Source organism: Hemitrygon akajei, chromosome 1 (genome assembly GCF_048418815.1).
Source record: "Hemitrygon akajei chromosome 1, sHemAka1.3, whole genome shotgun sequence".
Classification (NCBI taxonomy): domain Eukaryota; kingdom Metazoa; phylum Chordata; class Chondrichthyes; order Myliobatiformes; family Dasyatidae; genus Hemitrygon; species Hemitrygon akajei.
The window spans coordinates 50024679-50045375 of record NC_133124.1 but is presented as its reverse complement, the minus strand read 5'-3'; the positions used below and the strand labels follow the sequence as shown (position 1 = coordinate 50045375).

General features: G+C 41.1%; 1 protein-coding gene and 1 long non-coding RNA gene across 2 annotated transcripts in view; one reads left to right on the top strand and one right to left on the bottom strand.

The window, feature by feature from the left end:
• LOC140726411 (uncharacterized) overlaps positions 1 to 12039 on the top strand; it is a 63619-nt gene extending 51580 nt beyond the window's left edge. The window contains exons 4-5 of the long non-coding RNA XR_012098626.1: positions 251 to 647; positions 11779 to 12039. This is a non-coding gene — a long non-coding RNA (uncharacterized lncRNA). The remainder of the gene's footprint in view (positions 1 to 250; positions 648 to 11778) is intronic.
• prkdc (protein kinase, DNA-activated, catalytic subunit) overlaps positions 1 to 20697 on the bottom strand; it is a 236238-nt gene that overhangs the window by 139372 nt on the left and 76169 nt on the right. The window contains exons 26-31 of the mRNA XM_073042713.1: positions 16351 to 16458; positions 15154 to 15380; positions 11304 to 11398; positions 7833 to 7932; positions 4107 to 4240; positions 607 to 861 (exon numbers count right to left, since the gene is read on the bottom strand). Of these exons, the coding sequence (XP_072898814.1) occupies positions 607 to 861; positions 4107 to 4240; positions 7833 to 7932; positions 11304 to 11398; positions 15154 to 15380; positions 16351 to 16458 (919 nt within the window). The remainder of the gene's footprint in view (positions 1 to 606; positions 862 to 4106; positions 4241 to 7832; positions 7933 to 11303; positions 11399 to 15153; positions 15381 to 16350; positions 16459 to 20697) is intronic.

Sequence of the window (20697 nt, the reverse complement as noted above, 5' to 3'; positions counted from 1 at the left end):
AAAATATGCAAATGAAAGAACTTGCCTTTATGTCCAACAATGCATTTACAGGAACTTGAATTGGAAAATTACATGAAGTTATAACCATTCTGGATAGAGATTTATAAGCTCTATTATAACACTCACAAACATTCAAGCACACTTACACCAAATATTACAAGACTAAAGATACAGGCAAATTGTTTAAAACATATACAAAGAAAACTGTATTTAATGTTTCCTAATAGTTTATTCTTTCTACTGGTTTCAGTGAAGCTACAGCACAGCTCAGCACACAACTTTCCCAGCCTAGTTGCTCCAAAACCTGCGTGGGTCTGCACTACTCAAATGCACAACCTGCACAACACAAGCTGTGTGAAAAACTGGGTGGTAAAGTCTGCTTGGATCCTGAGATTTCACTCAGCTCAGGAGTGAAATCAAGTTCGGGCAGAAGATCGAGAATTAATTAATGGAGAAAGAGGAAAACATTGAACCACCTCAGCTCTTCATACCAGGAAAATGAGGTAGACATTAAGATGCAAACTGGGATGAGCATAAAATAATATATTTTAATAGCCCGATGAAAACAACAGCAGCCTGCATTCAGAATCTGCAAACAAAACTCACCAAGAAGTTTACTGGGTTTGAGGATATGGAGCCCAATAAAGGTATTGTAGCAGTCTAGAGCTGCCAATAACATATCCATCCATTGCACAACTGTTCTTACACTGAAGGGTTCTTGTAGATCATTAAGTGTGGGATGTGATATGATTCCTGAATAGCCATCATTCTCATTGCCAGCACCCTCAAATTTATTAATAAGAAAATCAACATCATTCTTGCTTAGAAGTTCATCCAGAAAAGATAGCGCTGTTTTGTTTCCTAAAATTAAACACATAGAAGCACTTTCATGAATCAAGGATCACAACTTGAAACAAAAGTAAATCAAAATATGACAGCACAATGGGACTAGTTTCAATGCATAATGTAACCTGGTATAATCTAGAGGTGGACTGTGATTAAGAGGAAAATTGAGAGTGAAAGCAGCAAGGAACATACTTTTGATAACTATGTATAGAATGGCCAGCAATCAGCTGGTCAATCAAACAAGAGCTATTTCACTACTATTTGTACATGAGCCAAAGTGACCAGTGGCACTTCTGGGAAAGAGAGTTTCTTTTAAAATTTGAATTAATCAATCCTGGAAGACCCTGAAACTAAATTAACTTTAATCACACAGTGCACGTGTCACCCTTGCATTGTTGAGGGGTGGCAACCCTAGAAAACTGTCCACATCGCTGTTCTCTGTAATGTGAACCCGACTTTCCCATTGAATCCATTCAGTGGAGCATTTTCTGCAGAACATTTATCTCTCATTTCAAGCCATTTTATCAACAACAACAAAGTAACTCACTGCCTTTATTTAGCAGTTGAGGTCAACATAAGATTACAGGTAAGAACAAGATTCAAGAGAGAGAAACGAGAAATTTTGCCACTTTTTATTCTAAGTCATTCCATAGTGTGGGGGTAAAACAAATTGGATATGATGTCACTGCCATGCTCTTCATCTGAAAGGCACTTTCTCTGTCACACAAGGCTAATGTGGATTAGGAAAGGAATTAGAAAGTGGGGATTATCAGGGAAAGGGATGGGATTCAAGGATTGGGGTAAAGTAGTGCAGGGGCAGTTTAGGGAGGTAACAAGCTAAAAATGCAGTGACTTAGTGGAAATGGATTAAAGTCAAAGGGATTCACGATGGCCAGTATGGCTACCCACAATGCATTATGTCAGAGAAAATGCATCACAGATGAAGAGCACAATAGTGCTGCTCTCAGACATCTGGTCAAATGACCTCTGAATGGAGACAGTTTGGCAAAAAAGGCATGGGACTTATCCACCCAACATGCCAGAACTCAGAAGGGCAGGCAGCATCAATGAAAATGAACATACAATTGATGTTTCAGGTCAAGACCCTTCATTATGACTGGTACAGATAGGCGAAGAAGCCAGAATGAGAAGGTGGGGTAAGGGAAGCAGTACAAGCTACAAGGGGAAAGGTGAAGGCAGGTGGGTGGGAGAAGGGGGATGAAGTAAAAAGTTCAGAGGTGATAGGTGGAAAAGGTAAAAGGGCTAGAGAATCGACAGGAGAGGAGATTGGACCATGGGACAAAGGGAAGAACATGAGGCACCAGGGAGAGTTGATAGTGAGGTGAGGAAAAGAGAAAAAGGAAGGGGGGGCAGGTGGGGAATTGAAGGAAGGTAGAAGTGGGATGGGGGGGGAAGGGGGAAAATTACCAGAAGTTGGAGAAATTGATGTTGATGCCAGCAGCTTGCAGGCTACCCCGACAGAACATGAGGTGCTGCCCCTGCGATCTGAGAGTGGCAGTAGAGGATGCCATGGACTGACACGGCAGAATGGGAATGGGGGCTGGAATTAAAATGTTGACCACTGGGAAACCTGGTCTTTTGCAGATGGAGTGCAGGTACTCGACAAAGCAGTCCCCCAAACTACATTAGGCCTCATCAACGTAGAAGAGGACACATACAGTAGGTGTCCCTAACAGATTTGTAGTTGAATTGTTGCCTCACCTGAAAGGACTGCTTAGGATGCTGAAGAGGTGAGCGAGGAGGTGAACTGACAGGTGTAGCACTTTTTTCACATGCAGGAATGAGTGCAGGGAGGGGAGGGACGAATGGAGAAGGGCATCAGAAAGGGAGCGATCCCTGCAGAAAGCAGAGAGTGAGGAGAGCTACAGATGTGATCGGCAGTAGGATCCTGCTGAAGATGGTGAGTGGAGGTGCATGGGATGGCAGGTGAGGACAAGAGGAAACCTAATCCAGCTGAAGTCGTAGGAAGACGGGATGAGGGTAGAAGTTTGTGAAACAGAGGAGATATGGGCGAGGACAGCATCAATGGTGAAGGAAGGGAAATACTATCCTTTGAAGGAGGACATCTCTGATGTCCTGGAAAGAAAAGCCTCACCCTGGGAACAGGTGCTGTGGAGACAAAGGGACTGAGAAAAGGGTATGTCATTTTTACAGGAGATGAGATGGGAAGAGGTATAGTCCAGTTAGCCATGGGAATCGGCAGGTTGACAAAAGATATCGATTGACAATTGTCTTCAGAGATGGAGATAAAAAGATCAAGAAAGGGGAGAGAGAGGGGAGACAAAGTTGATGAAACTGAGGAGTTCAGCAAGGTTGCATGGGGCAACACCAATGCCGTCATCACTGTAGCACAGAGGTGTGGAGCATTACCAGGGAAAGCTTGGAACACGAACAGTTTCACATTGCCATCAAAAAGGCAGGTATAGCTTGGGCCCATGTGGGTGCTCATGGCTACACCAAGAATGTGGAAAAAGTGGAGGGAGCCAAATGATAAATTGTTGTGTTTGAGGGCCAGTTCCACCAGGTGGCAGAGGGTGGTACTGGAGGGAAACTGCTGGGGTCTGTGACAAGATGGAAGCAGAGAGCTTTAAGGCCTTCTTGATGACCTGTAACCTCTTAGCTTCCTAATTCGTGCCCCCCCCCCCCAACTCACTTGGCTCAACCTCTCACCACGCAGCTTGTTCTCCTTCTCCTCCCTCCCAACTTCTCATTCTGGCTTCTTCCCTCTTCCTTTCCAGTCCTGATGAAGGATCTCGGCCTGAAACTTTGACTGTTTATGTATTTCCACAGATGCTGCCTGAATTCCTCCAGCATTTTGTGTGTGTTGCTCTGAATTTCCAGCATCTGTAGAATCTCTTGTGTTTGTGGAACAGATTCAAATCTTATTGTCCAACTGAGAGACTGAAAACATAAACTGACAAACTTTGTTGTGTCTCTTGCATTGTATGTTTAGTTGTAATCCCCCTTATAAATTCCATAAGAAAAAAAACATTGTGCATCTCAGACTTCTGGGCAGAGATTTGTCAATTATGTAAGGGTGTGTTTCTGTGACGAGCGACAGTCACGTGAATCTCACCTATGGTCAAAGGAGTACTGTTGCACTCAGCAACAGTAATGTCCCATTCATGTGGGAAAACTATTTGCACTTGAGTATCTCCCACTGTTTTTCTAAAAAATAGTATTAAAAGGAATTAAAGACATTTATTGTAAACCAAAACAAGTCTGCATTTCAACCACACCTGGCAAACAGGAAACGAGCTCATAAAAGAGTTCCATGCACTTGTGCCGACACTCTGTTTGGGGTCTTCCACACTGAGCCAACAGCCACAGGACAACATCTGTTAAACACACCTGCTGATCCAAGGAAAATCCCCTGCATGCACAAAGCAAAGGGACGCATTACAAGGTCGTACTGATCTAGACATTCATTCTATTCAAGATTGTTTATTGTCATTCTTCAGTATACAAGTGTAAAGGATCTGATGCAGCATAAAAAACCACAATGAGCATAAAGAACACAGTATAAACAAAAAAAAACAATAAATATAAATATAAAAGCAACATGGTACAAATAATTGTTACATAGACTGACTGTACTGCACATCAAGTGATGCTAGGTGATGTGTATGTTATGGTGGTAAGTACTTATTCAAAGATATTGAGGTATTCATGGTCACATCTAAATTCAGCACATATGAATTTCCTACTGTGAGTAAGTCCCCTAATTCAAATTACCACCTCGACAGTCCAAATTTGATGTTCTGCGATCTGCAACTTAATTTGGCCCAACATACCTACAAGCTACACATCACCTGTCCCATGTGGTCAAGTTTAAAGCAGTTTCCTTCAGATGATCTCTGGTGTTAATTTTAGTAGGGTGATGCTCACCTGATTAAAGTAGTGCAAGCTAAAGACCTATGATTATTAGCAATTACTATACTTGCTACAATTCCTTTCATGTAATCAGAAGAGTTCTCATTATTCTGGAACACAAGGAGAAGGAAGAGTATGTCTAAAGGCCTTCGAGTCTGCATTCAATTTAGTAAGGTATTAGCCAATCTGACTCTTGGACTTAATTCCATTTCTTACAGAAATACCTTAGCACTTCATTTTTTTTAAGCAGTCCAAAAGTCTATTCCAAACCTGATTATACTTAATTACACCATACCCACAGAACATTTGGCTTAAGATTCACAATTGCCTAAAAAAAATTCCCCCTCATCTTCATTTTAAATTGATGATTCCTTATGCAGAGACAGGGTGGGAAGAGGAATAGTCCAGGTAGCTGTGAGAGTCTGTAGACTTATAGTAGATATCAGTAGATAGGCCATCTCCAGAGATGGAGACAGCAAGATCAAGAAAGGGGAGGGAGGTGTCGGAAATGGACCAGGTAAATTTGAGGGCAGGGTGAAAGTTGGAGGCAAAGTTAATGAAGTCAACGAGCTCAGCATGCGTGCAGGAGGCAGCGCCAATGCAGTTGTCGATGTAGCGAAGGAAAAGAGGGGGATGGATACCCGTATAGACTTGGAACATGGACTGTTCCACAAAGCCAACAAAAAGGCAGGCATAACTGGGACCCATACGGGTGCCCATGGCTATACCGTTGGTTTGGAGTAAGTGGGAGGAGCCAAAGGAGAAATTATTGTGAGTAAGAACTAATTCCGCTAGACGGAGGAGAGTGGTGGTAGAGGGGAATTGGTTAGGTCTGGAATCCAAAAAGAAGCGAAGAGCTTTGAGACCATCTCGGTGGGGGATGGAGGTATATAGGGACTGGACGTCCATGGTGAAAATAAGGCGGTGGGGGCCAGAGAACTTAAAATCATTGAAAAAATTCAAAGCATGAGAAGTGTCACGAACATAGGTGGGAAGAGATTGAACAAGGGGGGATAAAACAGTGTCAAGGTATGTAGAAATGAGTTCGGTGGGGCAGGAGCAAGCTGAGGCAATAGGTCTACCTGGACAGGCAGGTTTGTGGATCTTGGGTAGGAGGTAGAAACGGGAATTGCGGGGTGTGGGAACTATGAGGTTGGCAGCAGTGGATGGGAGATTCCCAGAGCTGATAAGGTTGGTGATGGTATAGGAGACAATGGCCTGGTGCTCCTTAGTGGGGTCATGATCAAAGGGTAAATAAGAGGAGGTATCAGAGAGTTGTTGCTGTGCCTCGGCCAGGTAGAGGCCAGTACGCCAGACAACAACAGCTCTGTATCACTTTCGCCAATCACCTTTCCAGCTCTTAGCTTCATCTCACCCCCTCTGGTCTTCTCCTATCATCTCAGCTCCCCCCCTTATCAGTGGGTTTTATAGTGAGGTTGGGATTGGTGCGGAGGGAGCGGAGAGCAGAGTGTTCGGAAGTAGTGAGGTTGGAATTGGAACAGGATGAGGTGAAGTCGAGACGGTTGATGTCCCGTCGGCAATTAACAATAAAGAGATCCAGAGCAGGCAGAAGACCAGAGTGGGTTGTCCATGAAGAGGAGGAGGGTTGAAGACAGGAGAAGGGGTCATCGGTGGGTGTAGGTGAGTCCTTGCCAAAGAAATAAGCTCGGAGACGGAGCCAGCGGAATAAGAGTAGAAGAGAAGAGCCTCCAGGTCCAACGTATAATTCTCCGTAACTTCCGCCACGTCCAACGGGATCCCACTACCAAGCACATCTTTTCCTCCCCCCTTTCTGCTTTCCGCAGGGATCGCTCCCTACGTGACTCCCTTGTCCACTTGTCCCCCCCATCCCTTCCCACCGATCTCCCTCCTGGCACTTACCCTTGTAAGCGGAACAACTGCTACACCTGCCCTTACACTTCCTCCCTCACCACCATTCAGGGCCCCAGACAGTCCTTCCAGGTGAGGCGACACTTCACCTGTGAGTCGGCTGGTGTGGTATACTGCGTCCGGTGCTCCCGGTGTGGTCTTTTATATATTGGTGAGACCCGACACAGACTGGGAGACCGTTTCGCTGAACACCTATGCTCGGTCCACCAGAGAAAGCAGGATCTCCCAGTGGCCACACATTTTAATTCCACGTCCCATTCCCATTCTGATATGTCTATCCATGGCCTCCTCTACTGTCAAGATGAAGCCACATTCAGGTTGGAGGAACAACACCTTATATACCGGCTGGGTAGCCTCCAACCTGTTGGCATGAACATTGACTTCTCTAACTTCTGTTAATGCCCCTCCTCCCCTTCTTACCCCATCCCTGACATATTTAGTTGTTTGTTTTTTTCTCTCTCTCTGCCCATCACTCTGCCTGTTCTCCATCTCCCTCTGGTGCTCCCCCCACCCTTTCTTTCTCCTGAGGCCTCCCGTCCCATGATCCTTATCCTTCTCCAGCTCTGTATCACTTTCACCAATCACCTTTCCAGCTCTTAGCTTCATCCCACCCCCTCCGGTCTTCTCCTATCATTTTGCATTTTCCCCTTCCCCCCCACTACTTTCAAATCTCTTAGTTTCTTTCCCTTCAGTTTGTCCTGACGAAGGGTCTCGGCCCGAAACTTCGGAAGTGCTTTTCCTTATAGATGCTGCCTGGCCTGCTGTGTTCCACCAGCATTCTGTGTGTGTTGTTTGAATTTCCAGCATCTGCAGATTTCCTTGTGTTTGCTTTGTAACTCAGATAAGCACTTGATGGGCCAGTTAGGCTAAAGGGATTCTTTTTGTGTTGTCTCTACACATATATATATTTAACAAAAATAAAACAGGGCTCGAAAGTACCATCCAGCCAAAAATGGTAATGAAATTCACTTTAAAATGATGAAGTACCTGTATAATTTATCTGGCACCAAACAACCCATTCTCCAGCAATAATAGATACAGGAGAAAATGCAATACAGTGCAAGGAAGAAAATTTCTAATAAATAAATAGGATATATCCGGAACATGAGAATATTGCTCTATTTGCAATGGATAACGAACGACATATGGACACACTTTTTGAGTTATGAAGCTGAAAAGTTCACAATAAGCAACAGACAAACCTGGGCACACGTCTTTTGGCAGGTTTATTCAAATCAGGAGCTTTCTGTTTTATAATCCGTTTTAGGTGATCAATAACATCACAGCATTGCTGAACTGTACCTACAGAGAAAATATATCCACTCGCTTTGATTATTCTAAAATAGATTGTTACCAAAGAACAAAACCTCATCAATATGAATTTTGCTAATTAAATTATATTTTAAGGAATTTCCAACTCACGACAATGATGTTCTAACCACATTATATAAAATAATGCAACACAACTCATGAAAATTACGTCCAATGTGAAATAAAACAAAAGTACTTTTGGTAATGCATTTTTAAAAAATATTGCCATTTTAGTTTCAGACATTTTATTGGGATTAGGTTCACAATCAATTGACAATAGACAATAGGTGCAGAAGTAGACCATTCGGCCCTTCGAGCCTGCACTGCCATTCTGAGATCATGGCTGATCATCTACTATCAATACCCAGTTCCTGCCTTGTCCCCATATCCCCTGATTTCCCCTATCCATAAGATACCTATCTAGCTCCTTCTTGAAAGCATCCAGAGAATTGGCCTCCACTGCCTTCCGAGGCAGTGCATTCCAGACCCCCACAACTCTCTGGGAGAAGAAGCTTTTCCTTAACTCTGTCCTAAATGACCTACCCCTTATTCTCAAACCATGCCCTCTGGTACTGGACTCTCCCAGCATCGGGAACATATTTCCTGCCTCTATCTTGTCCAATCCCTTAATAATCTTATATGTTGCAATCAGATCCCCTCTCAATCTCCTTAATTCCAGCGTGTACAAGCCCAGTCTCTCTAACCTCTCTGCGTAAGACAGTCTGGAGATCCCAGGAAATAACCTTGTGAATCTACGCTGCACTTCTTCTACAGCCAGGATGTCCTTCCTTAACCCTGGAGACCAAAACAGTACACAATACTCCAGGTGTGGTTTCACCAGGGCCCTGTACAAATGCAAAAGGATTTCCTTGCTCTTGTACTCAATTCCCTTTGTAATAAAGGCCAACATTCCATTAGCCTTCTTCACTGCCTGCTGCACTTGCTCATTCACCTTCAGTGACTGATGAATAAGGACTCCTAGATCTCTTTGTATTTCTCCCTTATCTAACTCTACACCGTTCAGATAATAATCTGCCTTCCTGTTCTTACTCCCAAAGTGGATAACCTCACACTTATTCACATTAAACGTCATCTGCCAAGTATCTGCCCACTCACCCAGCCTATCCAAGTCACCCTGAATTTTCCTAACATCCTCATCACATGTCACACTGCCACCCAGTTTAGTATCATCAGCAAACTTGCTGATGTTATTCTCAATGCCTTCATCTAAATTGTTGATGTAAGTCGTAAACAGCTGTGGTCCCAATACCGAGCCCTTTGGCACCCTACTAGTCACCAACTGCCATTCCAAGAAACACCCATTCACCGTTACCCTTTGCTTTTTATCTGCCAACCAGTTTTCTATCCATGTCAATATCTTCCCCCCAATGCCATGAGCTCTGATTTTACCCACCAATCTCCTATGTGGGACCTTATCAAATGCCTTCTGAAAATCGAGCTACACTACATCCACTGGATCTCCCTTGTCTAACTTCCTGGTTACATCCTCGAAAAACTCCAATAGATTAGTCAAGCATGATTTGCCCTTGGTAAATCCATGCTGGCTCGGCCCAATCCTATCACTGCTATCTAGATATGCCACTATTTCATCTTTAATAATGGACTTTAGCATCTTCCCCACTACTGATGTTAGGCTAACAGGATGATAGTTCTGTTTTCTCCCTCCCTCCTTTCTTAAAAAGTGGGATAACATTAGCCATTCTCCAATCCTCAGGAACTGATCCTGAATCTAAGGAACATTGGAAAATGATTACCAGTGCATCCGCAATTTCCAGAGCCACCTCCTTTAGTACCGTAGGATGCAGACCATCTGGACCCGGGGATTCGTCAGCTTTCAGTCCCATCAGTCTACTCATCACCGTTTCCTTCCTAATGTCAATCTGTTTCATTTCCTCTGTTACCCTATGTCCTTGGCCCATCCATACACCTGGGAGATTGCTTGTGTCTTCCCTAGTGAAGACAGATCTAAAGTACTTATTAAATTCTTCTGCCATTTCTCTGTTTCCCATAACAATTTCACCCAATTCATTCTTCAAGGGCCCAACATTGTTCTTAACTATCTTCTTTCTCTTCACATACCTAAAAAAGCTTTTGTTATCCTCCTTTATATTCCTGGCCAGCTTGTGTTCGTACCTCATTTTTTCTCCCTATATTGCCTTTTTAGTTAAGTTCTGTTGTTCCTTAAAAATTTCCCAATCATCTGTCCTCCCACTCACCTTAGCTCTGTCATACTTCCTTTTTTTTAATGCTATGCAATCTCTGACTTCCTTTGTCAACCACTGTGGCCCCTTCTCCGGGGGATGAACTGATTTTGCACCTTGTGCATTATTCCCAAGAATACCTGCCATTGCTGTTCCACTGTCTTTTCTGCTAGGATATCCGTCCAGTTAACTTTGGCCAGCTCCTCCCTCATGGCCCCATAGTCTCCTTTGTTCAACTGCAACACTGACACCTCCGATCTGCCCTTATCCTTCTCAAATTGCAGATAAAAACTTATCATATTATGGTCACTACCTCCTAATGGCTCCTTTACTTCAAGATCGCTTATCAAATCCTTGGGAAATGTCTCATGCTGAAGTTACTTTTGAAGTATTGTATGCAAGACTAACTTGCTTGTGAATTAATGAACTGGATAAATAGGCGGACATTATGTTTTTTTCTTCCTCCACAAATATGGTGTAGAGGAGGTTCACCAGGTTAATTCCACAGATGAGTTGGTTAGACTATGAGGAGTGACTGAGTCGCCTGGTCTGTACTCGCTGGAATTCAGAAGAATGAGAGGAGATTTTATAGAAATATATAAAATTATGAAAGGGATAGATAAGTTAGAGTCAGAAACGTTGTCTCACTGATAGGTGAGACTAGAACTAGGGGACATAATCTCAAGATTTAGGGGAGTAGATTTAGGACGGAGATGGGAAGGGGCATTTCCCAGAAAGTGGTGAATCTGTAGAATTCTCTGCCTAATGAAGCAGTGAAGGCTACCTCAGTAAGTATATTTAAGATAAGGTTGGATCGATTTTTGCATAGTAGGGGAATTAAGGGTTATGGGGAAAAGGCAGGTAGGTGGAGATGAGTCCATGGCCAGATCACCCATGATCTTATTGAATGGTGGAGCAGGCTCACTGTGCCAGATGGCCTACTCCTGCTCTTATTTCTTATTTGTTATGTTCTTATGCTGTTTAGTACACTGATCCTCCAGCATTTTGTTTTTACATATCAAAAGAAAGATCAATTTCCTTCCAGAAAGACAGCAAGGTTAAACTAAGGCACAATGTTAAAATATTGATACTTTAGCATATGTAGATACCAGAAAATTACAGATACTGAAACCAACTTACCCAATGATTTATCATCTGAATGTGCAAGGGCAAGGCTTTCCACATAGACAACCAATACTTCAAACACAAACTGGTCAACCAAGGTACTTTCCTCCCTTAAAAAAACAGCAACATTATTGTAGAATAAAGAAAAGCACACACAGATCTTATATACATTGGATTCCAGTTAATTGGGCTGTTGGTTAATCAAAGAAGCTATTTATTTGGGACAACTCCGAAAGAACAAAAACTAAAATCAGGAAAATAGCTGGGCTTCCCTTTGCTTATTTGGGACACAATGCCACTTAATTGGGGCAGAAGAATGTTGCCGGACAGCAACAGTCTCATGCACTTGCGTGGCTGTTAGACCACCGTGCTTAGAGCAATCAGTTTTTAAACAGCATCAGTTGCATGTGTTCAAAAAGCAGCAATCTTTGTCACTGGTAGTTGGGGAGATATAAGCAGTAAGATAACTTGGAACTGTTTTGTTCACCAGGGTTTCAAACAGAGTTGCCATAAATGACCGAAGTGAAAATGAAACAGTTTCACTATTTCAACCACTTAGGGATTCTGAAGAATTCAAAGGTATCGACAAGTATCTTGAATGTTACATTGAAAATGAAGATTCAGATGATGCATTCAGCTAAAGCATTGTATGAAGGAAGTCCATTATCTGCACTAGGAGTCTGCACTGATTTTGCTCATCTACAGTCAATCGTAAGAACACAGCAGATGAATTCCTCCATCAATAACTATTAGGAACTAATACACAGTTTTATAGTATTGTAGAGGTATTGGTACTGTTCTAATTTTCTCTGCATTTCATTTATCTACATAAATTGTTGCTCAGTTAAACAGCAATTTGTCTTTTTATGCCTTTTATCTATTTCAATAAAACTTCAGTTAATTGGGACAGCTGCTTAATTTGGCCAAAAATACACTGGTTCAAATGTGTTCTAATTAACCAGAATCCACTTTTATTTATCTCCACAGTGGATTACGGTCATATACTCTGTGCCACAGGCGCCACTTACAGGCTGCATTGGGAATAGCAGTGTCAACACGCTGAGCTGAATGAACTTTTAACATTATTACAGTGTTGTAGGGATTGGTGCTTGATCTAAAGGTACTGGTCCCAGAGTGTCCCAGTGAACCGGAATCCACTGTATTAGAAAGTCCAAAGGCTCTATTTAAGAACATGATGTTTTGAGAAGCACATTTCTTAGGAAAAAATAGAAAACAATGAGACTGGCTGAAAGGTTGATTTTAAGGATGGGGATACAGGTTTAACAAGGGGATTCAATTAAATTGTAGTTAATGCCAATGATGGCACAAGCAAGAAGATGAAAGGGTAATTGGAGAATTGAGGGAGGAAGACGAGGGTTCAGAAAATACAGTAAGGTTAGGCTGTTCACTGATATATCCAGGGATAAAGCAGCCACATAAGTCATTGGTTAGAAGAGGAAGGATAAACAAGACTAACTGTTGTACATCAAACATGTGACTGAATTTTAATACGTTGAACTTCTGAAAAATGGAGGACAAAGATTTCTAGAAAAAAGGTTTTCAGTTGATAAAAGTTTTGGTAAGTGTTTGAGCCAAAGCAGCGTGGAAATAGGCAAAATTGCTGAAAGGAAGCAAATAGCACTTGAGTTTGGTCAGACTTAAAGGAATCCAAGGTTCTGTGTGCCCTTATGCAGGAACAACAAATATCAGGCTGGTAGAATGAGAGCAATGATGCGGCACTGCTGCCTTTGAAGGTGGCTAAGAATTATCACTTCAGTCTTTTCAATATTTATTTTGCAAAATTTGATTCGACAGTGCAAAGCAACTTAAGTAGTAGAAGAGGATTTGTGTACTTGGATTTTCAGAAGGCCTTTGACGAGGTGCCACACATGAGCTGTTTAACAAGCTAAGACCCATGGTATTACAGGAAAGATACAAACATGAACAGAAGATTGTCTGACTGGCAGGAGGCAAACAGAAGCAATAAAGGGGGCCTTTTCTGGTTGGCTGTCAGTGACTAGTGGCTGGTGTTGGGACTACTTTTTACGCTATATGTGAATGATTTGGATGACGCAATTGATGGCTTTGTAGATAAGTTTGCAGACGATATGAAGATAAATGGAGGACTATGCAGTGTTGAAGAAACAGGGGGTCTGCAGAAGGACTTTGAGAGATTGGGTAAAGAAAACGCAGATGGAATATAGTGTAGGGAAGCACATAGTCGTGCACTTAGGAATAAAGGGGTAGACTGTTTACTAAATGGAGAGAAAATTCAAAGGTACAAAGGACTTGGGTCATTGTGCATGATTCAGTAGAGGTTAACTTGCAGGTTGAGTTGGTGGTAAGGAAGTCAAATACAATGTTAGCATTCATTTCGAAACTAGAATATATGCAAAAGCGAGGAAATGATGCTGAGATTTTATCAGGCACTTTCAGGCTGCACGTAGTGTATTGTGAACAGTTTCGGGCTTCTATCTAAGATATACCGCTACTGGAGAGTATCCACAGGAGGTTCACGAGAATGATCCTGGAATGGAACAAGATTTGGTGGAAGAATACAAGATGTGATCATGTGAAACACAGATTCCATATGACTAGAGCAAATTACATTTACATTTACAAATTACAATTATATTTGTGGAAAATCATAAATACAAGAGATTCTGCAGATGCTTGAAACCCAACACAAACAAAATGCTGGAGGAATTCAGTAGGTCAGGCAGCATCTATGGATAAACAGTCAGCATTTTGGGCTGAGACCCTTCATCAGGACTGGAAAGGAAGGGGAAGAAGCCAGAATGAGAGGTTGGGGAGAAGGGAAGAAGTACAATTTAAAGGCGATGGGTGAAGCCAGTTGATGGCAAAGGTAGCTGATGGGGGAGGGGAGTATGATGGGAGAAACTGGGAGGTGATTAGGAGGAAAAGGTAAAGGATTGAAGAAGGAATGTGGTAGGAGAATGAGAGAAAGGGAAAGAGGAGCACCAAGAGAGGTGATAGGCAAGTGTGGAGAGAGATTTGTAGCAAGGTTACTTAAAAGCATGCAGGATATAATGGAAGAGTGTGAGATGCCAGACATAATTAACAATATTTCACTAAAAGCTCATAGAACTGTTCTAACAGAAATGAAAAGAAAGGACACAATTGAATTAATGTCTGCCCTCATGAAGTTAGGTACTTATCATCTTAGTCTAAAATTAGTAATTGTTGAATTTGAAGCTTAAATGGTCATATAAATTGCTGTTGCTGTTATTGATCAAGGCATCCAACAACCAGCCACATTTTCTCAAGGATATTTTGAAAACAAACATTTTAAAGTAAATTTTTGAATATGGCTACTTAAAGGCTCAATCTGCCTTCAAATGAACATTGCCAGCATATTCACTGATACAAGCTCAACCTCCAACATGCAAAATTCAATCAAAAGTACAATGAGAGCGTAAAGGCAGCTGCTCCTTCCTATCTCAATTAAATAAAACGTAAAACTTATTGTCTACAATTAAAAACATGATAAGTGAATTTTTTTTACTCTATTTTGACAAAAAATTATAAAAAGACTGTACAATTTAATTTTAATGAGCACTGACCCAAGTTCAGGCAATATCATTTTCAGAGTAGGTTATAATACAATGTTGATGAAAGGTTATCAGACTAAAATGTTAACTCTTTTTCTCTCCAGATACATCGCCTGATCTGCCGAGTATGTCCAGCATTTGTGTTTTTATTTTAGATCTTCAGCAACTTTCTCTTTTATACGCTTGTACATATAGCAACCTTACACTCTGCTTCAATATACAATATACTATGCATATAATTTCTGATCCATTTATATCTAATTGGATGGATCGAAGATTGAAAGTAGGCCTACCTGAATTCTCGGTATAAGCTATTAAACGCGAGAGCCGCTCCGAGTCGCTTGAAGGTATTGGGATGAAGAGCAAGGCTATACAGTCGCTTAAAGAGCGACTTTGTGTTTACTGGACTCTTCTCCTGCTGCTGTGGAGTTGTCTGTTTTATGGACCACTTGAGGAATTCTTGTACACATTGTCCACAGAAGTCTCTTAGAGTGCTGTCCACCGGATCTACAATGCCATCCTAGAAAAATGGTTACAAAAATCAAACTGGACAGTACTGTAATGATTGCTCAGTAACTATGTCATATTTCTTCCATCGTTAGCCAAAGGGTGAAACAAAACATCTAGAGACATATTTTCACTGGACCGCTGCTTTGGTTTTGTATCCCAAATTCTGCCACAGTAAGGTTGAATCTGTTAACATTAATTCAACAGCGAACTCTGAACATTTAAAAATTGCTCACTTTAGCTATTCCCCAACCCATCCAAACATGTATATTCTGCATTTGAATACATTTGGATATTTTAATACTTGGTTCCTAAATCAGTCTCCCTTCCACAGCTTTTGTCCAGACTTCTCACTAATCAATAAAGCAGCCAACATAATCAAAGACCCCATCTGCCTTTCTCTCCCATCCATTGGGCACGAGATTCGAAAGATTAAAGGCAGCTAGCACCAGAATCAAGGATGGATTCTCCCCTGCTGTTATAAGATTAACGAACAGTCTTCTTGTAGAAAATGGACTCGACTTCGCCATCTACCTCAGCATGACATTGTACCTTATTGTGTCCCCATAATGCACTTTGTCTTAACTGTAACACTTCATTCTGCACTCCATTATTGTTCTTCCCTTACACTACTTCAATGTATTGATATGATGAAATGGCCTGTATGGATGGCATCCTTGGAAAATAAACATTTCATAGACAACTGTAGCTACAGTTAAGAATACGGCGGTGGGGGGAGGGGAACAAGAAAAACTAAACGACAAAAAGTTGAAATAAACATCAGTAATTAACAAATCCTACATGAAGGTGCTGGCTAGGACATTTCCATACTTGTAAATCTCCTTAATTTGCTCACTTGCACAACTCATAAAAATATTTTAAATGTTACGTGTACTAAAAAGTTGTTTAAAATCGCCTTACTTAAAGTACATTAAAAAGGTGTGAGTGTTCAAAAAGCGTCAAACTAAGCAAACGATTGTTACCAGAACTGCCTCCAGCAGCGCCACTGTGTCCCGACTTTCAAATTTCCTGTTATTGGTGAACCAATGAATAAGCTGCATGACAAGTGGTTCAAATAGCTGGCTGGTTACCTACATATAAAAACATACATAAAAACTATTCAGATTCCATTTCTGCCTCATTGTAATACAATAGCAATTCTGATAAATAACATCAACAGATCACCCACTCAGGGTGCATTTGCTTTCAGTTGACCGCATACAAATTTTGACCCTCCAACTTGCTAATTATTTGTACATTTTCAGAACAGTTAAAATTTGGAACTATTTATATATCCCTGAAGAAATTATCAGTACTTCAATGGAACATTCTTATTTAACTCTATTAGATTGCCACTAAGGAACCATTGTTATAAATAGTGCAGGCACTACTTTTTCTAGAAATCCTCTTTACTGGTAATGTTGCTGCAAATATGCAGAAGAAAAGATGGCATAGTAGTTTAGGTTCTGGTATGACACGTAATGGAAATACATTAAAAAATATATGCTGGCGGCGTTAGGCTCTTTCATGAATGGCCAGCGGTCCAGAAACATTGGAGCATTGTTATACAAACCCCATTTCCAGAAAAGTTGGGATATTTTCCAAAATGCAATAAAAACAAATATCTGTGATATGTTAATTCACGTGAACCTTTATTTAACTGACAAAAGTACAAAGAAATTAAATACATAGGAGATTGTTTTGAAGGAGGTATATTAATGTCATTCGATCAATTAAAGAATAAATATAAAGTATCAAATAACACTTTATTTTGTTACTTTCAATTAAGGGCTTATATAAGAGAAAAACTAGGTCAAACAATGTTATTGCCGAAAACTAAAGAAATAGAAATTTTAATTCAAAAAGGAAATATTAAAAAATTTATATCTTCTATGTATAATTTGATTCAAAAACAAGCAACTAAACAAGGAGTCCATAAGTCAAGACAAAAATGGGAAAGTGATTTGAATATTAAAATTGAAGAAACAAATTGGTCAAGACTGTGTCTTGATAGTATGACAAATACAATAAATGTTCGGTTAAGATTAGTGCAATATAACTTTTTACATCAATTATATATTACACCACAAAAAATAAATAAATTAAATCCAAGTTTATCTGATCAGTGTTTCCGATGTAAACAAGAAACTGGTACATTTTTACATTCTACATGGTCTTGTTCTAAAATTCAACCTTTTTGGACAAATTTAAGACTTTTATTGGAACAAATTACGGGAATAAAACTTCCTCATAATCCAATATTACTTTTACTAGGTGATATTGAAGGGACAAAACCGAAACTCAAACTTAATAAATATCAGAAAGAATTTATAAAAATTGCGCTGGCTGTAGCCAAAAAGGCTATTGCAATTACTTGGAAATCAGATACATATTTAAGTATAGATTGTTGGAAAAAAGAAATCTATAGCTGTATTCCATTAGAAAAAATTACTTATAACTTAAGAGATAAATATGAAACATTTTTGAAAATCTGGGGCCCTTATTTACAAAAGACAGGACTAAATATATAGGTGCTCTGAAGAGAAAATTAATGGTTACTTGGGGAAAGAAATAAATATATATACTAAAGTTATTAAGAACTCCATGGAGCATGTGGAGACCTTCCAACAACCAGGCACTCTTTCTTTCTTTCTTTTCTTTTTTCTAATTTTTTTTTATATAGGGAAGTTAGGGGGGAGGGATTAAAGGGAGGGGGGAAGGGTCACATACTTTTTTTTCTACACTTGTAATCATTTAAAAATGCAATTAAATAAAATTTATAAAAAAAAAAGTACAAAGAAAAGATTTTCAATAGTTTTACTGACCAACTTAATTGTATTTTGTAAATATACACACATTTAGAATTTGATAGCTGCAACACACTCAACAAAAATTGGGACAGAGTTAAAATAAGATTGAAAAGTGCACAGAATATTCAAGTAACACCGGTTTGGAAGACTCCACATTAAGCAGGCTAATTGGTAGCAGGTGAGGTATCACGACTGGGTATAAAAGTAACGTCCATCAAAGGCTCAGTCTTTGCAAGCAAGGATGAGTCGTGGCTCACCCCTTTGTGCCAAAATTTGTGAGAGAATTGTTAGTCAGTTCAAAAGGAACATTTCTCAACACAAGATTGCACAGAATTTAGGTTTTTCAGCATCTACAGTACATAATTCAGAGACATCTCAGTGCGTAAGGGGCAAGGTCGGAAACCACTGTTGAATGCACGTGATCTTCAAGCCCTCAGGCGGCACTGCCTAAGAAACCGTCATGCTACTGTGACAATTATAGCCACCTGGGCTTGGGAATACTTCGGAAAACCATTGTCACTTAACACAGTCCGTCACTGCATCCAGAAATGCAACTTGAAACTGTATTACACAAGGAGGAAGCCATACATCAACTCTATGCAGAAACGCCAGCGAATTCTCTGGGCCCGAGCTCATCTCAGATGGACCGAAAGACTGTGGAACTGTGTGCTGTGGTCAGATGAGTCCACATTTCAGCTAGTTTTTGGAAAAAATGGGCGTCGAGTTCTCCGTGCCAAAGATGAAAACGACCATTCTGATTGTTATCAGCGAAAGGTGCAAAAGCCAGCATCTGTGATGGTATGGGGATGCATCAGTGCCCACGGCATGGGTGAGTTGCATGTATGTGAAGGTACCATTGACTCTGAGGCGTATATTAGGATCTTAGAGAGACATATGTTGCCATCAAGGCGACGTCTCTTCCCGGGATGTCAATGCTTATTTCAGCAGGACAATGCCAGACCACATTCTGCACGGGCTACAACAGCGTGGCTTTGTAGACACACAGTGTGTGTGCTTGACTGGCCTGCTGCCAGTCCAGGTCTATCTCCTATTGAAAATGTATGGTGCATCATGAAGAGGAGAATCAGACAACGGAGACCACGGGCTGTTGAGCAGCTGAAGTCTTATATCAAGCAAGAATGGACAAAATTTCCAATTGCAAATCTACTACAATTAGTATCCTCAGTTCCAAAACGATTAAAAGTGTTATTAAAAGGAAAGGTGATGTAACACTATGCCTCTGCCCCAACTTTTGTTGAGTGTATTGCAGCCATCAAATTCTAATTTGTGTATATTTACAAAATACAATTAAGTTGGTCAGTAAAACTATTGAAAATCTTTTCTTCGTACTTTTGTCAGTTAAATAAAGGTTCACGTTATTACGAACCCCGTAACTGGGTTACTTACCAGCAAAGATAGAGACGTCCGTTGGAGTCTGGTGATACTATTTTTAACAGTATTTATTAGTAAAAATACACAAAAATAATATCAATGCAAATATACAGATAATATACGTCGTCAATACTAAACCTAAAAGTGCGGGTATAATAATAATCAATAAGAAATAAGCTCTATCGTTGTCTAGGGGATAATGTATTGTCCGATGGAAATATAAAGTCCGTTTCAGTTCACACAGGCTGTGGTGTTTGTTGTCACTGTTGCAATTGTTGGAGAGAGAGAGAGGGAGAGGGAGAGGGGAGGGAGAGGAGAGGGAGAGGGAGAGGGAGAGGGAGAGGAGAGGGAGAGGGAGAGGGAGAGGGAGAGGGAGAGGGAGAGGGAGAGGGAGAGGGAGAGGGAGAGGGAGAGGGAGAGGGAGAGGGAGAGGGAGAGGGAGAGGGAGAGGGAGAGGGAGAGGGAGAGGGAGAGGGAGAGGGAGAGGGAGAGGGGAGAGGGAGAGGAGAGAGAGAGAGAGAGAGAGAGAGAGAGAGAGAGAAGAGAGAGAGAGGAGAGAGAGAGAGAGGAGAGAGAGAGAGAGAGAGAGAGAGAAGAATGGGAACAGTTACCGCTATTGTTTTTGCAATCTTCCTTTATGATTTCGATCCGTCGGGGTGTCTCGTTGTTGTGGCCGTTTAAGTATGACCTCTCCTTTTGCTAAACCATTCTTCCGTGATGAGCCCGCCACCCAGGCAAGGGAGGACACACACGAGCTCTCACCGGCTTTCGCTATAAAATGCTGTCACTGGATTTCTAGCGTTTCTCCTGGTGTGTCTAAGGGGTGTTTCCCAGACCCGTCTTTTATCCTCACTCACGGGGTCTCAGATGTCAGCTCAGGTTGAGATGATGCAATCCCTCAACCAGACCACTCTGGCTGTCCCGAGGGGTTTCAATGAATAGTACAGTACTCAATACACAATTCCTTCTCCAAGAGACAATAGCAGTAATCAGTGGTTCTGTTCCGCTTTTGTTAGGAGACATTCCACCTTGTTGTGTATTCTGCGTTGTCTATAACAACCGCCTTTGCTGTGATCCTGCGTCTCTCTCTCTCTCTCTCATTACTGACATGATGTGTGTCTCTCTCAT